This window comes from Rhineura floridana, chromosome 4, assembly GCF_030035675.1.
Source record: "Rhineura floridana isolate rRhiFlo1 chromosome 4, rRhiFlo1.hap2, whole genome shotgun sequence".
NCBI classification, from domain to species: domain Eukaryota; kingdom Metazoa; phylum Chordata; class Lepidosauria; order Squamata; family Rhineuridae; genus Rhineura; species Rhineura floridana.
Window position 1 is genome coordinate 173,200 of NC_084483.1, and position 18,697 is coordinate 191,896.

The 18,697-nt window shown below is 39.1% G+C and overlaps 2 protein-coding genes across 4 annotated transcripts in view; one reads left to right on the forward strand and one right to left on the reverse strand.

Moving 5' to 3' along the window:
* PPP3R1 (protein phosphatase 3 regulatory subunit B, alpha) overlaps positions 1–8,432 on the forward strand; it is a 68,469-nt gene extending 60,037 nt beyond the window's left edge. For all 3 annotated transcript variants that reach the window (XM_061622221.1, XM_061622222.1, XM_061622220.1), the window contains 3 exons: positions 3,718–3,777; positions 4,855–5,039; positions 6,204–8,432. In XM_061622221.1, the coding sequence (XP_061478205.1) occupies positions 3,718–3,777; positions 4,855–5,039; positions 6,204–6,251 (293 nt within the window). In that variant the 3' untranslated portion in view covers positions 6,252–8,432. The remainder of the gene's footprint in view (positions 1–3,717; positions 3,778–4,854; positions 5,040–6,203) is intronic.
* A 4,030-nt stretch (positions 8,433–12,462) lies between these two features.
* PNO1 (partner of NOB1 homolog) lies at positions 12,463–18,617 on the reverse strand. Its single transcript, XM_061622219.1, has 7 exons — positions 18,335–18,617; positions 17,303–17,449; positions 16,195–16,278; positions 15,675–15,735; positions 14,184–14,301; positions 13,223–13,293; positions 12,463–12,733 (listed from the first exon to the last, which is right to left on the reverse strand). The coding sequence occupies exons 1-7, from the start codon at positions 18,545–18,547 to the stop codon at positions 12,666–12,668; spliced, it is 762 nt and encodes a 253-aa protein (XP_061478203.1). The 5' UTR covers positions 18,548–18,617; the 3' UTR covers positions 12,463–12,665.
* Positions 18,618–18,697: the final 80 nt, after the last annotated feature.

Genomic DNA, 18,697 nt, shown 5'->3' on the forward strand with positions numbered 1-18,697 from the left:
AATAATGCCTAAATCTCATGCATGTACACAAACATTGGTTTAGGTCTGTGAGTGGACAATATGTGTTTAATAACAACATAATATTTATCTATTTATTGAATTTATATCCCACCCTTCTTCCCAAAGAAGCCCAGTGCAGCAAACATAAACAAAACAATTTAACAAGAAAAAGAAAAATATACTAAAAACAGTTTAAAACATTCCAAAACACCATTGCAATTAAAAACATTCTAAAATGCAGTTTAAAATATTGTATAAAACAGCTTTAAAACATGCTTTCATCAGCAGTCTTCAGATTGTCGGGAACAGTCCTCTTCAGCCATCAAATGCCTTGGTAAACAGGAATGTTTTCAAATTCCTCCTGAAAGTTACTAGTGATGGTAACAAATGCAGCTTACTAGAGATTGGGGGGGGGGATTCCACAGATGCAGACCCACCATTGGAAAAAGCCCTGTCATGAGTCGTTGCCAACCAGGCAGTGCTCAGTAGCGGCACCACCACCAAGGTCTCGCCTGCGGATTGTAGAGTCTGAGATGGTTGATACTGAAGAAGGTGCTCTTTTAGATAGTAGGGTCCCAAGCGATTGAGGGCTTTATATGCAAGTACTAACATCTTGAATTGGGCCTGGTAGCTCACTAGTAGCCAGTGCAATGCTTTCAGGATCAGTGACACATAGTCACATCATCATTTTGTGCCCTTGTTTCCTTCCTCAAATCTTAACTGTAATTCTGTGTGCTGCATAGGTTAAAAGGGCAGGGTGTAGGGATAATCAGTTTTCTTTCGTATTTCTGGCTCAAGCTATTGTTCAGAGTATCTGGGTCTTGAATGTGGATATCTGGGTCCTGAACAGGATGATCCTTTCACCCATATGCACATCCAGACATTTTTTTCAAACAAGGCGAGAGAAACCATAATAACTTGGTGTGTTTATTTTAAGCATTTATATACCACTTTTCAGATATACCATTCCCAGTTTACAAAATTTTAAAAACTTAAAATTGATAAAAATTAATACAATAAAATTGAAGAAAATAAACTGAAAAGCATTTTAAAGAACCAGATATATCTGTCAGTCAACTTAAACATCTTAAAAAGCCTGGGTTAATTACCTGGCATAGTTGTGTCCCTCTTGCGTGTTCTTACATGACACCTTGGATACTGCAAGGACCTGCAGAATGGCCTTTGAAGGTCTTAATTCCCAGTCAGGTTAGTGTGGAAAGAGGCAGTCTGTTTTTCAGATATTCAGGTCCCAAGCCAATTCAAGGTTTTGAAAGTTAAAATCAGCACCTTAAACTGTAACTGGAAATGAACAAGGAGCCAGTGCAATTGTTTCAAAGCTGGCAAAGTACATTCTTCGTCCTCAGTCCCAGGTGGTAACTTAGCTGCCATATTCCATACTAACTGTAGTTTCTGGGTCCCTCGTTCCATAACAGTACATTGCTATGGTCCAAACAGGACGTTACCAAAGCATGAAATGTGCCTGGGCTATTGCTATCTAGGAGAGACTGCAGCTGACACATGAAGGTGAACTGGTGGAAGGTCCTTAGCACTACCAAGGCCACTTGGGGCTCCTAAGATAAGATTACATCTAATGGCACCTTCAAGCAGTGAACTTGATCCTTTAGATGGAGTGCAACGCTGTCCAGATCAGGCCACCTACCATCTTCCAAATGAGACAAACAGTATCTACATTATTGGGATGAGCTTCAGTTTATTGGTCCACCAAAAAGTTCAAGTGAAACTGGTAGCAACACAAGGCAAGGAGTTTTCCTTTTTCCTTTTTTAATTTGTATACCGCCTTTCTACATCACTGCGCTCAAGGTGGTTTACAACTGATAAGATGGTGTCCAACCCCTTATGGAGTTCAGGAAGTTTCTCCCCTTTGCAGCTCTAGAGGGAAAGGATGGCAGCTATGGTAGCTTAAAACAAGAGCTGTAAGACTAGCATTATATTTGAAGATAGGCCTGTCTGTCCTTATACTGTACAACTAGATCTCCCATTGAGTACAGTCCAGGTATGCTAATTATCTGAATTTGCTCTGTCTAGAGGTATTTTCTTCCATCTAAAAATCTGGCAGTGGCAAAAAGCATGTATAGTCATAAAAGCACTTTAGTTGTTACATTCTTGTTTTGCTGGACACTTACTCCTTGTATATTTTTAGGTCACCACTTTGTATTCAGCCTCAAGCTTTTAATATTGTTGACTTTTGCATTTAATATGTTTTTATATGCAGCTTTTAAATTAAAATAGCCACATTATTCCACATGAGGATGATGAGCTCAATGCTTAAAACTACATTGTAAACCAGTAAAAGTTAGGGGGCTGCTGCTAACATGCAGTTTTTGTATAAATGCTTTTAGTTTGGCTGATGCCAGTTAGTGACTGTGTAAGCATGTACTTGTCTCTCCTCCCTCCCCCTTTCTTAACATGAAACTGGTGGGAACTGGCATGCATATAGAAGTCAAAGGACCGGAAATAAAATCAACTTGGTTGGTTTAATACTTCCTTGCCATCTCTTTCAGTTCTTGTCGTAATAGCACATCTTTAACTGCAAGTGATAGACTGTGGGTGCCTTGTAGACAGGAGTGATCTTGAAACTGGTTGTTCAGATCCAGTTCTTCTGTGTGTGCAGTTGGTACCCAATCAGTCACACATTCCCAGTTTTTTTTCAGTCACTTGCTGCCCCCATATGTGGGCAAAGCTTGATGAAATGTATCCAGACTGTGCTTTCAGGTTTTCCCCTCAATCATTCCTCCCTTGCCCTTCACTACCCTTTTCTGTTCTGGGCATGCACACAGGTATTTCTGTGCACAAGAGCATAATTGGGAATATTATATTAGCATGTTTCACAGTGGGTTAAATGGGAATTGTGCTTTATGGGGGCAGGACCCATTTCCATTCGAGTTTTGTTTCTAAATTAATACTGAGTTCTTATGCAAGACTGATATTTACCTGACTAAGGCTTACACAAGAGTGATTAAGAGGTCTTGTACAAGACCCCTCTGTATTATTTTTTAAAGCATATGTATGAACTGCTCTTACAGTCTCTGAGGAGTAATCTTCCACATGTGCTGTGTGGAGATCATGAGAGAACAGCTGTTTGGAATCAAGTTATGCCTTCTGCAGGCAGCAGAATTAATAGAAATAGGTATGCTCCTATTGTTTGGTCCATTGGAAACAAAATGACTAGGATGTGATCGTGTAAGGACCCAGCAGAAGCAGGGGCATAATGATAAGAGGCCACCCACCAAAACACAGTCAAACATGTGGCGAAGCAAGAAATGCACTAAACTGCACATATGTAACATGTTTTTATTTACTGGGTTTTCCACAGAATGGGTAAATCTGGATTTAAAAAAACTACGTTGGCATTTTGATATGTGGAAAATGCAAATAATTTGTATGCATGAGAGCACCAGTTCCATAGTAAATTCCCATCTGGAAGCACCATACTTACTTCTTTTCAGTGAAAGCTGGGATATTCATGAGTCTTGTGAAGCTCATAGGACCTTGCCAAAGTGCCTCACAGGGCATTGTGGCACACAGAAGCATTGCCCAATCCAGACAGACCATATTAAGCATTGACCTGGTCCTGGAGAATGTTAGACTCACATTATTGAAGTCCACAGAGGGATACTTTTACTGACTACATTGCAGGTTATACAATATGTAAAATATAAATATTTTATAAATATTCTTCTTACCTATATTCTATAGAATTTATAGAAGGAGTCTCCCAGTTCAGTGTCAAAGGTGACAAGGAACAGAAGTTGAGGTGTAAGTATTTGATATTTTCTTAGCTTGCAAATAAAAAGTTTGCAGTTGGAAAAAAACAAAATCATTATTGAGAACTCTGTTCGGTGATAAAACAGCAACTACTCTGAAATAACTTGAATATCAATTGAAAATCCCTAATTATGTGAAGACTGGAAGACTGATGTACAAATTTTTCATACACTGCAAGATGAAGTATGCAAGCTTTGCAGCAATGCTTGCTGCCTTTGTGATTAAAACTAGCTTAATGAGTGTTTTGGATTTGTGGGCATTAAGGAAATCCTTCTCCAGCCCCCATTTGTTTGTTGTTTATAATGATGAAACACAGGATATTGAGTCTTTTGGCAAGAATAAAACATTTTTTGTTTTGCAATAAAGATGTATACACCACTAGAAAAATGGGGCTTAAAGCTGTCCTAGAGGAGAAGGTGCTGTGTTACTGGGCTGGTTCTAGTAGCTGAATGTTGACACGTCATGTGAAAACAATGTATTCCTACCTTGTGCATTATCGGATTGAATCCAGAGTTCCCATGAGCAGCACTCTGCTCATAGGACCATTTTGCAGGAGAAGGGAGGTAATTTTTGTTGATTTCTCCTTTCCTTTGCAAAGGTGTTCCATTGGATTGGGGGGACCCTCTGGAATAGTGTAGGAAGAGCTAAAAGGAGAATTGGCAAAAATGCCCTTCCTCCCTTGGGAGGCTGTTTAGCAAACTTTGAACAGGAAAACACCAAGCATTTTATAGCCAGGATATTACAATGACATTGTAGGCAAATTATGATAGTGTTTAGGATTGATTGAAATGGTACCCTAATAAAAGCTATTTTATCATATATTTGTGATGCCAGATAATATTAGGGCACTTGACAATGGTCATAGAAAGATGGGTAGCTGAAGCACACTAACAGATTTGCAGGTGAGACTGCTGGTAGAAAAGGGTATATAAGAGGGAGGAGAACTTATATTATAGCTGCGTGCAAGAGCAGGAAAACATGGAATGAACCAGAATTTATTACAAATAGTGAATATCTCCTCAGAAGTAATATTTGCTACTGAAGTTTTTTTACATATTTTTCTTGCAGTTGCTTTCCGTATCTATGACATGGACAAAGATGGCTATATCTCCAATGGGGAGCTCTTCCAGGTTCTGAAGATGATGGTTGGGAACAATCTCAAAGATACTCAGTTGCAGCAAATTGTAGACAAAACCATAATAAATGCAGATAAAGATGGTGATGGAAGAATATCCTTTGAGGAATTCTGTGCTGTAAGTGTGTTTTTAGTACAGTGTGCTTTTCACTTTGCCCTCACGGTCAGTTATTTCCTTGAAAGTATCCTGTCTAGCTTACTTTATTTCTTACTTTTCCTGTTCCTTCAACATTTTCTTTGACATTTGTCTAAGTTTTTTACAGGATATCATCTTGACTTTGCTTTAGTTCCTGTCCATTTTATGTCTCTCCTTACTGACTCCATTGTCCTCTGGCAGTTCCTTTCACTGCATATGGGCATCTTGGAGACTTAAATTAAACTTTTGCCACTAATGTGGCTTTATAAGCATTGCATTGTGACTGCATAGGATTACAAATGTTTTAGGTCTTCAAATTTGAAAAAAAAATCAGATTGGCTGGAAGAATCCATGGAAAAACTAAGTAATAATGTTATTTTCTATTAACCAGATTCTATAATAATTATGCCCACTCTGTTTAATTCAGGGATGGGCTGGATCCTGGGTTCCCCCAATCTCAGCAGGGCACTTTGACTGCTCACAGACTTTTTCATCACCTGATGCTCACTGTGAAATCCTTTGTAGCATGGTAAGCTGCACTACAAAAAAAAAATCCAAGCCAAGCAACACTTGAAGTTACTTCCTATCAACTGATAAGTGAAGACTCCAAACAGTCAGGAGTGCATTTTTAGAATCCTGATTATGCATTGGTAGCAATGTCTCTACTTGCCCACACTTGATGTTACATATGCCAGCAAGTAGGCTTAGTTTGGTGAAAATGGCCTTGTGGGCCAAACTGGGACCCATGCCAGGCCTAATTAGATCCATAAACCAGAGGCTCCCTACCCCTGGGTCAATGTCTTAAGTGTTTTTATACGATCCTTTACTAATTACTGAAGTTTGTATCCAGCAAAGTCATTGCTCCCATGGAACTTTTGCTCACGCAATGTGATTTCTCCTCCCCCACATCTGCTCCAGAGTGTATTGGAAGGGGTGCTGGGGGCAGGTGGGAAGAGAAGTTCCATTGGATGAGCAGACGTTTTTCCACAGATGCAATGACTTCATTGGATACACCCCTCAGTTTATGGAATTTGGCATCTTTTGAGGTAAGTGTATAATTCTGTGAAGAGCAACATCAGAATCGGTTATCAAGATTTAAATTACCAATTGATGTGATTTTCATATATTTTTACATCAACATTTCAGGTTGTAGGAGGCCTAGATATCCACAAAAAGATGGTGGTAGATGTGTGACTCTTTAGGACACCACCCAACACTTTTGCTTTCTTCTCCATCTCTGAAGATCTGCTCAAGACGTCCAGCAATGCTCTCTGTGTATTTAAATGGAAGTATTTTTCTCTGTGAAGCCACATTTTCCAACATGAGCCTCATGAAGCCAACTAAGTGTTATTGAACTTTTATTCTCTCAATAACTCAAGTGTAGCACTTTAAAGTCTGAAGGACAGCAAGATGGAAAGAGCATATCAGTGTGGTGGAGAAAGGGAAGGGGTTGGCTTTTTAATTTATTTTTCTCATCTTTTGTAACAGGAAAATATCTATCTATATATATATGTGTGTATTTATATATAGATATATATGTAGCTTTCTATACGTAGTAAAGTGGGCTTTAATTTAATATACTTGATTCAGAAACAAAACTAGACTACAAAGTGCCAAGCAGAACATTAACAGTTCGATATATGGATATTCATCTTTACTTTTATGTCACACAGTTTTTTATATATATAGTAGAAGAATGTAAAGTTTTAAATAGTTGTTAGGTCAACTCTTTCCTTTTTCCTGTGACTATTTCAGATGTTTATATATTGACTGGCTGAGAAAGCATTGCTTCCTGTTAATTTACCCTAATTACATTTTTGTAAGACAGGAAACTGGTTTGTTTATATACCTGTTGATATATTACCAGAGACTGCATCTTTGCTTGATAGTTTTCAGTACAATTCTACTTAATAGAATGAGAAAATGTAATTTAATGTTAATGCCAAGAACTAGTCGTTGTGTGCTAATAGGATTTACAAGATGCTTATGGCCATTTCATCATTTCACTTACTAAATGGATGCAGTTGCACATAATATGTCCTTAATACGCTTCAGCTGTGATCCACTAAGCATAGATAAAACAGTTGAAAACATTTGCATTTGTTTCTCAGCACTTAGCTTAATTAAGAATTTAGGATTTACAAGACAAGTGTATAGAATTCCCATTGCACAGTGAGACTATAAAACCTCTCTTACCATTAAGTTATGTCCCAACTATATAGTTTCCTTTATGCATTTAATGTAGTAGTACAAGTTGCATAAATAAACTGGTAATATTTTATATATGTGTATATAGGATTATTATGGATATTATGGGGGAGACATTAACAAACGCCATAGGGAAGGAGGAAAGCGTCACATTATCTAAATTTATACCTCTTGTTCTTCTCCAGCATTTGGAGAATTTTTTTCTAGATTTGTCCATATCATGACTTGTAATGGATAGTAACTTGATATGTGTGTGATATAAAAGTAGCGAGCCATGTTCTACAACTTTATATCATCCCTTTCCTTTTCTGCAATGGTACTATTGGCTGGAAGAAAAACATTCATTACATTTTTAGGATAGTACACCCTTTCCTGTATAGCAGTTTTTCTATTCAAAAGGTTTTATAATCAGCAATGGAAAGGGCAGGTTGTATGAACTTAAATCAGTTGCCTGCCTGCCATAGCTGTTCCTTCAACTGAGTGCTGCACATCATGGGCTCTGTCTGTGAGAGAGAAATCCAGGTGCTTGGTGTCCTTGCATGACATGAAGTTTTGCATGTAGATCGATTTGAAATGTTCCTCTTGTTTACATGATTTGCATAATTTAAAAAAGATAATGTTGCCAAACTTTGGTAAATGTTAAAACAGAGAATCTCCACTACATGTAACTTTCTTCCTCTGGATCAGTACGTGGCTTATAATCCCAGCCAGTGGTGGTATCTGTTCCAGTGTCAACTGCCATGTGCTCTGCTTCGAGGGGGAACTAGTCTTTTGTGAATTTTTTGTACATAAGTATTTGTTATAAACATTTTAGCAAATGCTTTCTATTTCTTAATTGCTTGTGCATATTCTGGCTGGCGTTATAGAAAATAGTGCTAACATTACTTTCTTATTGGGGATGAGCCTTATTAGTTTGTGTGTGGAAAATGTGTTAAGTTGAATGTTTAGATTTTTCTCTGCATGCTACATCATACATTGTTGGAACTATAGGAACCTTCATACTGTATGAATAAAAAATAAAATATTTGAACTTTACCAAAGTATGGTTTAAGCATCTGTAGAATAGGCAGGTATGCTCAAACCTAAAGCAGTCCCCTCTGATTTCAAGTTTGATTTTCACTTATATAAGCTGCTGGTTTATGCACAATTAAATAGAATACAACAGTATTTCACTATCTCGCCTGAAACTATTTAGCTACATCTGTTTATATTTTTGAGATAACTGATTTTGAAACTAGTTTTATTTATGTTTTGACCGTCTAGTAAAAAGGTGCAGACATATATAAAAGAATCAATCTGCTGATATGATAGTGGGATGAAAAAATTTAATCATAGTTTGAACTATAATTTGGATAATAATAATAATAATAATAAACTTTAATTTATAGGCCGCCTATCTGGCCAATGGCCACTCTAGGCGGCGTACAATAAAGCACGATAAAATACATGGTAAAATATGATACAATAAAAACAATATAACCAGTACAGCACAATGCAAAATTACAGTATTTAGTAGAGTTGTCAGTAATACAATTCTGAAGCTAGTTCACCTTAGAAGTCTCAAGTTCATAAAGGCCTGATGGAAAAGCCAAGTCTTCAGGCCTCGGCGAAATATATATAAGGAAGGGGCATGTCGAAGATCTATTGGGAGGGAGTTCCAAATCGTGGGGGCCGCCACAGAGAAGGCCCTCTCCCAAGTCCTCACCAACCCAATCACTTTAGTTGACGGGACTGAGAGGAGGCCCTTTGTGGCAGATCTTGTAGGGCGGCACAATTTATGACGTTGGAGGCGCTCCATCAGGTATACTGGGCCGAAACCATACAGGGATTTATAGGTTAATACCAACACCTTGAATTGAGCCCGGAAAATAACTGGAAGCCAGTGTAGATTGTACAGCACTGGGGTAATATGATCATAACGGCGGGTGTTCGTAAGTAGACGAGCCGCCGTATTTTGTACCAGCTGTAATTTCCGGACTGTTTTCAAGGGCAACCCCACGTAGAGCGCATTGCAGTAGTCTAAACGAGAGGTGACCAGAGCGTGTACTATGAATGGGAGCTGGTGGACAGGAAGGTAGGGTTGCAGTCTTCGTATGAGACGCAATTGACCCCAAGCTGCCCGGCACACCGATGAAACCTGAGCCTCCATGGACAGCTTGGAATCAAGGATCACCCCGAGGCTGCGGACCTGGTCCTTCAGGGGCAATTTTACCCCATTAAATACCAGGTCCATGTTTCCCAACCCCCCCTTGTCTCCCACGAGCAGTACCTCAGTTTTATCAGGATTCAGCTTTAGCCTGTTTCTTCCCATCCATCCACTCACGGATTCCAGACACTTGGACATGGTCTCCACAGCTGACTCTGGTGAGGACTTAAATGAGAGGTAGAGCTGAGTGCCAGTTTGATGTATGGTAGTAGAGTTCCTGTGCTGGGTTACCGAACACAAAATAGCCTAGAGCAGGAGACCAAGTCATCCACGCATGGAAAACCATCGTTTGCATGGTATGAGAATACCTCTATAGGAATGTGATCTGTATTCTCCCCATCCCTTGTTAATTTATATGAACACTTGGTTCCCCAGTACTTTATTTAAACTTTCCCATTCAATTCAAAACCTCTGGAGTTATGAGCAAAACACTGAACAGAGCTTTAGCTTAACTATTGCATAAATAATTAAGGTGATATAAAAATGAAAATTAGTGCATTGTGATTTAAAGCACAGTATCTTGGAAATTGAACAATTTGAGTCTATTTATACTACTCTTAGCAATTGCTCTAAACTCAGACTGGGGTAGGAGGAAAACTATTGTACAGGCATACTCCGCTTAACGTCGCTTCACTTAACGTCGCCTCGCTATAACATACATGCTCCATATGCCACCATACCCCACTTACCGTACACGCGCTTTGCAATTACAGACACTTAATGGCATGACGCCGCTGCCATCTAGTGGTGATTGTCGTGCAGTACATGCATAGATAATTGCTTCACTTTAAGTACATTTTCACTCTACATACACACTCCGGTCCCATTGCGTATGTTAAAGCGGGGTATGCCTGTATGTGTATATGGACTATATATGGATAAAAAAATTATGTCCCCCAAGGATCAGGTGACCTAATAGAATAAGAAGGTTATTTTTCTCAAAGGAAGTGATTTGTTGTACTATACACTTTTCCCCCAACACAGGATAAGCTCAGTGTTCTAATGTTTGGCTTCAAGACGCTAGTATGGTGCTTCCTCACTGTAGTTCAGTAGCTGTTCTGTTCCAACCAAGGCAGTTACCTCGCATCATTGTGGCAGCTCCTCTGGCCACAGCGATATACACACACTGTGGAAGTGTAGAATAAATAAATAGCACAACTCAGACTTCCAATCTGAGAACAAAGAAAGCCCTCACTCCAGTTTTGCTTAACATGCTTAAGAGTTCTGAAGAACTTAATTGTTTGCATTTTCTAAAGGCTGTTATGTGCCTTCAAGCTGACCACGACTTATGGCGACCCTATGAATCAGTGATCTCCAAGAGCATCTGTCATGAACCACCCTGTTCAGATCTTGTAAGTTCAGGTCTGTGGCTTCCTTCATGGAATCAGTCCATCTCTTGTTTGGCCTTCCTCTTTTTCTACTCCCTTCTGTTTTCCCCAGCATTATTGTATTTTCTAGTGAATCATGTCTTCTCATTATGTGTCCAAAGTATGATAACCTCGGTTTCATCATTTTAGCTTCTAGTGATAGTTCTGGTTTAGTTTGTTCTAACACCCAATTTATCTTTTTCAGTCCATGGTATCCACAAAGCCCTTCTCCAACACATTTCAAATGAGTTGGTTTTTTCTCTTATCCGCTTCTTTCACTGTCCCATCTTTCACATCCATGCAGAGATTGGGAATAAAATGGTCTGAATGATCCTGACTTCAGTGTTCAGTGATACATCTCTGCCTTTGAGGACCTTTTCGAGTGCTCTTTTAGCTACCTTCCCCAGTCCTAGCCTTCTTCTGATTTCTTGACTATAGTCTCCATTTTGGTTAATGACTGTGCCAAGGTATTGATAATCCTTGACAAGTTCAATGTCCTCATCAACTTTAAAGTTGCATTAATCTTCTGTTGTCATTACTTTAGTCTTTTTGTTCATATGTAATCCTTTTGTGCTTTCCTCTTTAACTTTCAACAGCATTCGTTTCAAATCATTACTGGTTTCTGCTAGTAGTATGATATCTGCATATCTATAATTGATATTTCTCCCTCCAATTTTCATACCTCCATCTTGGTCTCATCCTGCTTTCCACGTGGTATGTTCTGCATATAGTTTAAACAAATAGAGTGATAAAATACACCCGATGGGGAACCAATCACTTTCTCCAGTCTGTCCTTACAGTAGCCTCTTGTGCAGAATATAGGTTGTGCATCAGGATAACCAGATGCTGTGGCACCATTTCTTTTAAAGCATTCCATAGTTTTTCATGATCTACACAATCAAAGGCTTTGCTGTGAATTGATTGTGCAAAGGAAGGCTATAGGCCCCAGTTGTTGACCAATATGATGCAAAGGCTAGCATCCTTTTTTATCCTGTGCCCCAGAAGTAAATCTTTTTCTTCTGGCTTCCTTAACTATAGATGTTACAGAAGATACTCTGCTGCTACCTTCCTCTGAAAACCTATACAAGAAAAAGCATCAATAGGCTGGAGTTTGTTTTCTGATCAGCACAACTGTGGCATAAAACTGTTGCCTGCTAGAAAACTGACTCAAAAAGTGCTTCGCAGATAGCTTTACTATCTTGCACTGACAAATACGAGTCTATATAATAAGCAAAGCTTCTGAACTACCACTTATAGGAGAATGCCCTCTTGTTCCTTCCACACTTGATGTAAGCAGACTGCAGCAAACAGGAACTTAAGTTTATCTGATATCTTTTTACAAGTTCTATGTGTGTACTGTTAAAATTTTTGATGAGAGGACATATAAATTAACCATCTCATGCAGTGTTTAAAATACTTGCAGCCCAAAACAACCTGTGACTTGTTTCTCATTTGAAGGGCATCTCATTTGAGGTGAGTTTCCATGTCAGCAAACATTTAGGAAACATAGTATTCAATAGCAGATGTAGGGTAAGCGTTGGATCACTGCACAGAATTAGCAACTTTGCTGTGCAAGGTAAGAAAGGTATGCATTCAAGCTGAAACAGTGAAAATATAGCAAAACTTCTGATTGCCATCTTTATTATGTACATAAGTTCATTTGAGTATCATCAAAGATCAGACAGTATGTCTGGCTGAGAACACTCAGCTACAGCATCTCTTTCCTGCACCGATCACATGGGAATGGAGAACTACCAGGAGTCGCTGCTTCTGTATACAAGGCATTGTGTGGAATAACCTTATAGCTTCAAGTCATAATTGTTGATCTTAAAACCTTTCTGCTGCTCTACTGGCCACTGCTCTAATATTGCCATAAACCTTTGATGGAGGACTTCCTGTAGAAGAATACAAAATGTTAGTACTGCTCATGGTGAAATTCAAATATGTAATTGATAGGACTGTTTATCTTACTAGACAATAATCTTTAAGAGAAATATGCAGACAAAAGAAAAGCCATTAAAAAGTTAGGAATGGTAATAAAGTTCCTGCTGGGCGTCTCCTGGGAGGAAGGGCAGGATATAAATCAAATAATAAAGTTAGGTATAACCATCAATATCAACAGTTAAGAGGCGGCTCACAAGCGTTTAGAGATGCATCTCCCTGTAGTAAATAGCAAAAATTGCATCTAAGCCTATTTTTCCTCCTATTGTACAGGTACTATTATGCCTAACCTCTATTATAATTTCTAATTATCAAAGCCATAGGTGATGATTCCCGATAACAAGCCATCAGAAATATAGTAGTGTCAAGTCAGTAGAACTGAAGCCAGCTACAGCCATAAGACAAGGAAGACTTAATTCAGACTTTTTATTAGTGAGGCTTACCTAAAATGAGGTTGCAAATTGCTGTTCGTGCCATTTTAATATTCTGGAAAGACCCCAAAATATGTACTTTCCTATAATTAAAAGAGGTTTTATTTTACACATGAAACTTATATTTAAGAATATTTGACTAATATGTGAAAGGATTCCTTTTACTGACCCACAAGGACCCAACACTCTTGTTTAGAACTTCTTAATTTGTTAGATTAAGTACTTGGTTGAATTCTACTTTCACAAGAAGAGATTGCAGCCGTCAATAAAGATGCTTCACCTTTACAAATCCTAAGCATTAAAAGTAGCCGTGGCATTGTACCAACTTCATCTTCTTGATTTCAGATCCACTTTGCTGCATTGCACCATCTAACATAGTACACTGGGTAGTTCAAGAACACATATTAATTGGGGCTAATTCATTCTTCACTTATCTCCTGTGACTGCAACCTATTAGGTATAATTCCCACAAGACAACCTATACAGATACCGGAAATCACTGAGTCAATACAATATACCAAGGCGTCATCAATTGCCTTCTAAATGATGCAGGCATGCCTATTCACTGTCTAAAGCTGGAAGACATCTTACCATTGTTCTCCCAATATTTGTTGACCTAATAAAGCCACAATATTCTTTTTACAATACAGTGGTATGTACTGGATTCCATTGTTTTTGGCCTATCAGCCCATTTCTAATATTATAATTTGTACTTTTGGATATTACTTACAGAATTCATTCAAGTGCTCCTACATGGATCCATTTCAATCTACACAGCTCACAGATTTGAATTTGATCAAAAAATTCAACAATAGCTTTTTTGTTGCGTGTGTGTGGATGGGGGTCCCTCTACAATCACTTTTTAAAAGTCTATCCAGACATAATGCATTGAAAGCAGGTCTTTATTAAAAGCACACCAAATTACACTCAATATTCACACCACAGGGAAAAACACAGACTATATTATACTTACGAGTCTGCAAGAACTACTCGTGTTCTTGTTACATTTTCAATAGTGAATTTTGTTTTTCCACCTTTCCCAGCAATTCTTCCTATTGCTCTAGAAAGATGGTCTCCTTTTAATGGCTTGACTAAAGAGAAAAGTCAGTGTTACTTCATCATCATATTTCCAGCCTAATCCTAAATATGTTTATTTCGGGCCCATGAGAGAACCTGGTAATTGTACAACTCCTAATGCAGAGTAGGGGTGCACTTAGTTAATCTCTTTAATAAGAGGTTACCGAGAATCATTTTAAATGTTTATTCCAAAATGAATCATCAAGTTTAATGGGTCTTACAGGAACTTAAGAATACTGAGGACTGTAGATTTAAATGTTCATAGAGAAAACAGTAGTATTCATTGCTAGTCCTACTCAGAGTATTCCTGTTGAAGTTAATAGACATGACTAACAGGGTCATTAATTTCAGTTCGTCTATTCTGAATAGAACTTAGCTGGATACAACTCCATACGATCCTGCCATGCAGAAAAAGCTTGCACATCTTGGCTGAATTGTAATGAAAGCAGAAATTATCATAGCACCCCCCCTTTAGTTAACAAACCGTAATAACTTGTACAGCAGCAGAATGTAAATGCAGAAGTGCTTCAGTTTTTCTAGTTTGCTTTAAAGACGGTGTAAAAAGCTCAACAAATAAAGTTTGACAGTGTTGGAATCCATTACTAATACCTCCCTGTGGATTGTCTGCAAATCTAGTTTATGAAGTTAAATGACAAGGATGTTATTATCCTTTGGCAAAATTAAGACTGTATTTTGATTTTTATTTGATGTGCTTCAAAGCCCAGAAAGAGAATTATTAAAAATGTTTAATTGGAAGATCAGGCCACTAAATTTTGATAGGTCAGTCAACAAGTATTGGTTTACAGAAATACCCCGCATTAATGTATGCAATGGGTACAGAGCGAGTATGTAAACGAAAATGTACTTAAAGCACTACATTTTTTCACTTGTGCCGCCACTGTGCCACCTCTCCTTCACGCGGAGCCTCAAAGACCTGCGCTAAAGCCTTTGCTGTTGCGCGGTCACGCCTCCCAGCTGATTCGTGGTCATGCGATCGCATCTCTTTCCACCCCCCCACGCACCGAAAGAACAGGCCACAACCGAAGGTTAAGTGTCCGTTCTTGCAAAGCGAGCGTACGTAAATGGGACTGGTGCTACTGTAAGTATGTCTGTACTCGCGAGTGTCCGTAAAGTGAAGGTCCGTATAGCGGGGTATTCCTGTAATCTAAAAGGCAGATTTCAGACTGAAAGTTGTGGGCACACTGGTTTTGAGGTAATTTTGTTTATGGGTTTTGTAACAGGAAAGGAAAATCAATGTTAAAATAAAAGGCTGTTTTTAATAATGAGCAACAGCTTTTCTTAATTAAGTTTTTACACATCCCTCAACTGAAAAATGTACTTCTACTCAAGCTTTGATACTACAAGACCCTAAAAATGGAATACTCACCATCTGTTACTTCAAAGGATTCCAGAAAAAGGTCATCTAATCTGACGAGAGCAAGTGCATCCTAGAAGAGAGTCATGCAACTTAACTTTGCATTACAAACAAAAAATGCATATGAAAAGGATAGTAATCTTATAGACCAGGCATGGGAAGCTTCGTAGCCAGCTGGTCCCAGGAGAAAGTTGATCTGATCAGCAGTAACTTCAAGCCCCGCTTGGCCAGGCTTGACTTCTCCTTTGTAAAGCAGCTGCAGTGGGTCATCTGATGTCATAGTGATATTGATATAAGGTGATGAGTGGGTCACCTGCCTGCCTGTCAGTCTGTCAAAATGGATCATGAAGGTTGGAACCCAGGATATATATCGCAAGATCCTTTATCACAGCAGCATGTGAGACAGGACTTCCCCTTCCTGCAGCCCACACACCCAATCTGTTCCAGGGGTTCCTTAATCCTTAAGCAGCTTTGGGGGAGGGCACATTGATCTCACATTTTAATGAAGTAATCAAAAACAAATAAAACTCACCTCAACTTGAAATCCAAGTATAAAAGCTTTCACAAAATCAGCTGCTTTTGTCAAAGCAGTTATGTCTTTCGTTTCTTTACAAGTCTAGAAGAGAAAAAAAGTTGTAACTTTGGGTGGTCCAGCCTTGGAAGAGTCACCCAGAAGATTAAAGCCTGCAATCAGGCACATATCTATCACAAGCGGCTCTTCTATATCCTTGTTCTGCTTAGTTCTAAACATTAACTTTTGTGCTTCCATTAACACAAAGTGTTTATGCTGCTATCTGTTCCTACAGAAGCATATTCTGAATGGTCAAATTCAGGTCAAAATTTTATCTGTTCCTAAATCTGTTTTGTGTTCACTCTTACAAATACACTCCATGTGCCCATGCTGACCAGAAAAATGAATTAGTAAAGTAATTTTAGACAGTTTATGCAGTACTAAGACTCGGATCTAAATTGCAGTATCTTCATATTACTAAGAAATAAGTCGGTAGCAGTCAGGTCCTCCTCCTGAGATTAAATAGAACTACCAGAGCACTCTGGACAAGATTTATTTACCAGCCTCGATGACTACTCTGCCACAGTGGCAATGGCAATTCAAATAAAACAACAAATACATATTTGTATTAGTTTCAATTGTTTTTGCCTACCACCATGCAAGCTGTACTTGGGAATCTGGATGACTACTTGCCATCCAGGCCGAATGGATTGGGCTCGTGGGAGTTGTAGTTCAAAAAAGTAACTTTTCCAAGCTCTGGATTCACATGGTGGTGATGAAATGCCTTGTGCTACCATTTTACTACAGTAAATTTGTTATTACTAGTTAATATACATTTGCCATTTATGAAGGAGTCTGAGTCGGTACATTTCTACCGACTCTTGACTCCACCCAAAATTGCTCCTGACTCCGACTCCACAGCCCTGCTCACCACTCATGGATTATCTGGCGAAAACAAGCAACGATTGCTGGTTCTCACATAATGCTCAGCCAGTGCTCTAGTTCTTGTCCTTGTGTGACAAAAGGAAGGAGAGGGGGAGGCATGAATGAGCAATGTGCACCAGCACGCTCCCTATTCATGATGGCTTACTATTACATGTGACCTGGAACAACAGATCTTATAACTCACCTTTATCTCTACATTTCTTGTTTTTAAATTAAACCTAATTTGAAGCTGCAAGTGTTCTACAATAGGCGTAAAAATTTTCATCCAGTTCTCTTTCAAAGGTGTGTATCTGTTTGCCGGTACAGGAATTTTCCTCATATCTTTTCCACCCTATATAGAAATAAAATGCTGGTTTTAAATTTTATTATATTAACTATTTTTTTAAAAAAGGCATGTTTTAAAAGGCATCCTATGAATTCCTCCATAAATAAAGACAATTTCTTTGCATCAGAACCTGAACTGCTTGGCAAAGTATGATCTACCTTCAGTAACATTACAAAAATCATGGCAGGCATAAATACTAGTAAGCCCAATTTTCATATTTTTGCTAGAAAGTGTTACTTAAGTCAGAAAGATTTTTTGTTGTGTTTTTGCTCAGAATTTATATCTATGTACCTATGCTGGCCTAATTTAAAACATGAACGTTCAATTCTACCACACACATATATAGGAAAAGACATCCTACAAAAGTATATCCTGGAAGAAACAAAACTTCAGAAAAATCAGGCAGAGCAAGAAACTCAGCTGTGAAGCACAAATTTAAGAGTAAAGGTGGTAAATGCTTCCCCTGCTTCTAACTTGCAATCACCTTTCTGGAATACCTATACACTGCATGCTGAATTTTCAACCACTGGAAGGAAATTTTCAACCAAGATCGCTATTGCATGAGATTAATGCAGAAGAGAGAAGTTAGAATAATTGTATAAATCTACCCATGGATTTAAGCTGCGATCAAAAACCTGCACTGGGCATAGTGGAAGTGTTATCAGAATAGAGAACCAAACTACAGGTGATCGCAGATCCCCGACAAATACGCCGGTATGATACACGTGCCTGTAGGACTTCAAAACATAACGCGTGTAGTCCTCAAATGGCTGAGAAAAGATAAAAATGTGCTATGTAAGTTAGCAGCAGTAGGTACTGCCAGGGTCAGATTCTCTTTCGATACTTTCCCCATCTCACAGAGGTGTGCCAGAAGTAACCGGGATGACTCACCCCGAGAGCTTCCCCGCGAAGAGGTGGAAAATCAGGCCGCTTCCTGGGCAAAGGCCCCTCACCAGTCTCCATGGGACCCTCCCGTCGCTCGCCTGTTCGTCTCTTCCGCTTGCGGACGCTAGCGAAGCCCTCGCCGTCCCCACCTTCGCTGGCAGCCCGAGTTCCCATCGCCACAGGAGGCAACGGGAGCGCGCCCTCCCTCGTCCCCTCCATGCTTTACTCCTCCGCACGAGCCTTCCTACTTCACGCACACGCCGAAAGGAAGAGGCGGGGTCACCTAGCGGACGCCCTCATAAACTCATCGTTCCCGTGACGTCACTTCCAACAACAACGCTAGGCCTCTCTTCCCACTCTATGGTTATG

Coding starts and splice junctions, on each gene's coding strand:
- PNO1 (XM_061622219.1), bottom strand. CDS start 18,547: ATGGAGGGGACGAGGGAGGGCGCGCTCCCGTTGCCTCCTGTGGCGATG. Junction 17,450..18,334: donor TTCGCGGGGAAGCTCTCGGG/GTGAGTCATCCC, acceptor ATTTCTATATAG/GGTGGAAAAGATATGAGGAA. Junction 16,279..17,302: donor CAAGAAATGTAGAGATAAAG/GTGAGTTATAAG, acceptor TTTCTCTTCTAG/ACTTGTAAAGAAACGAAAGA.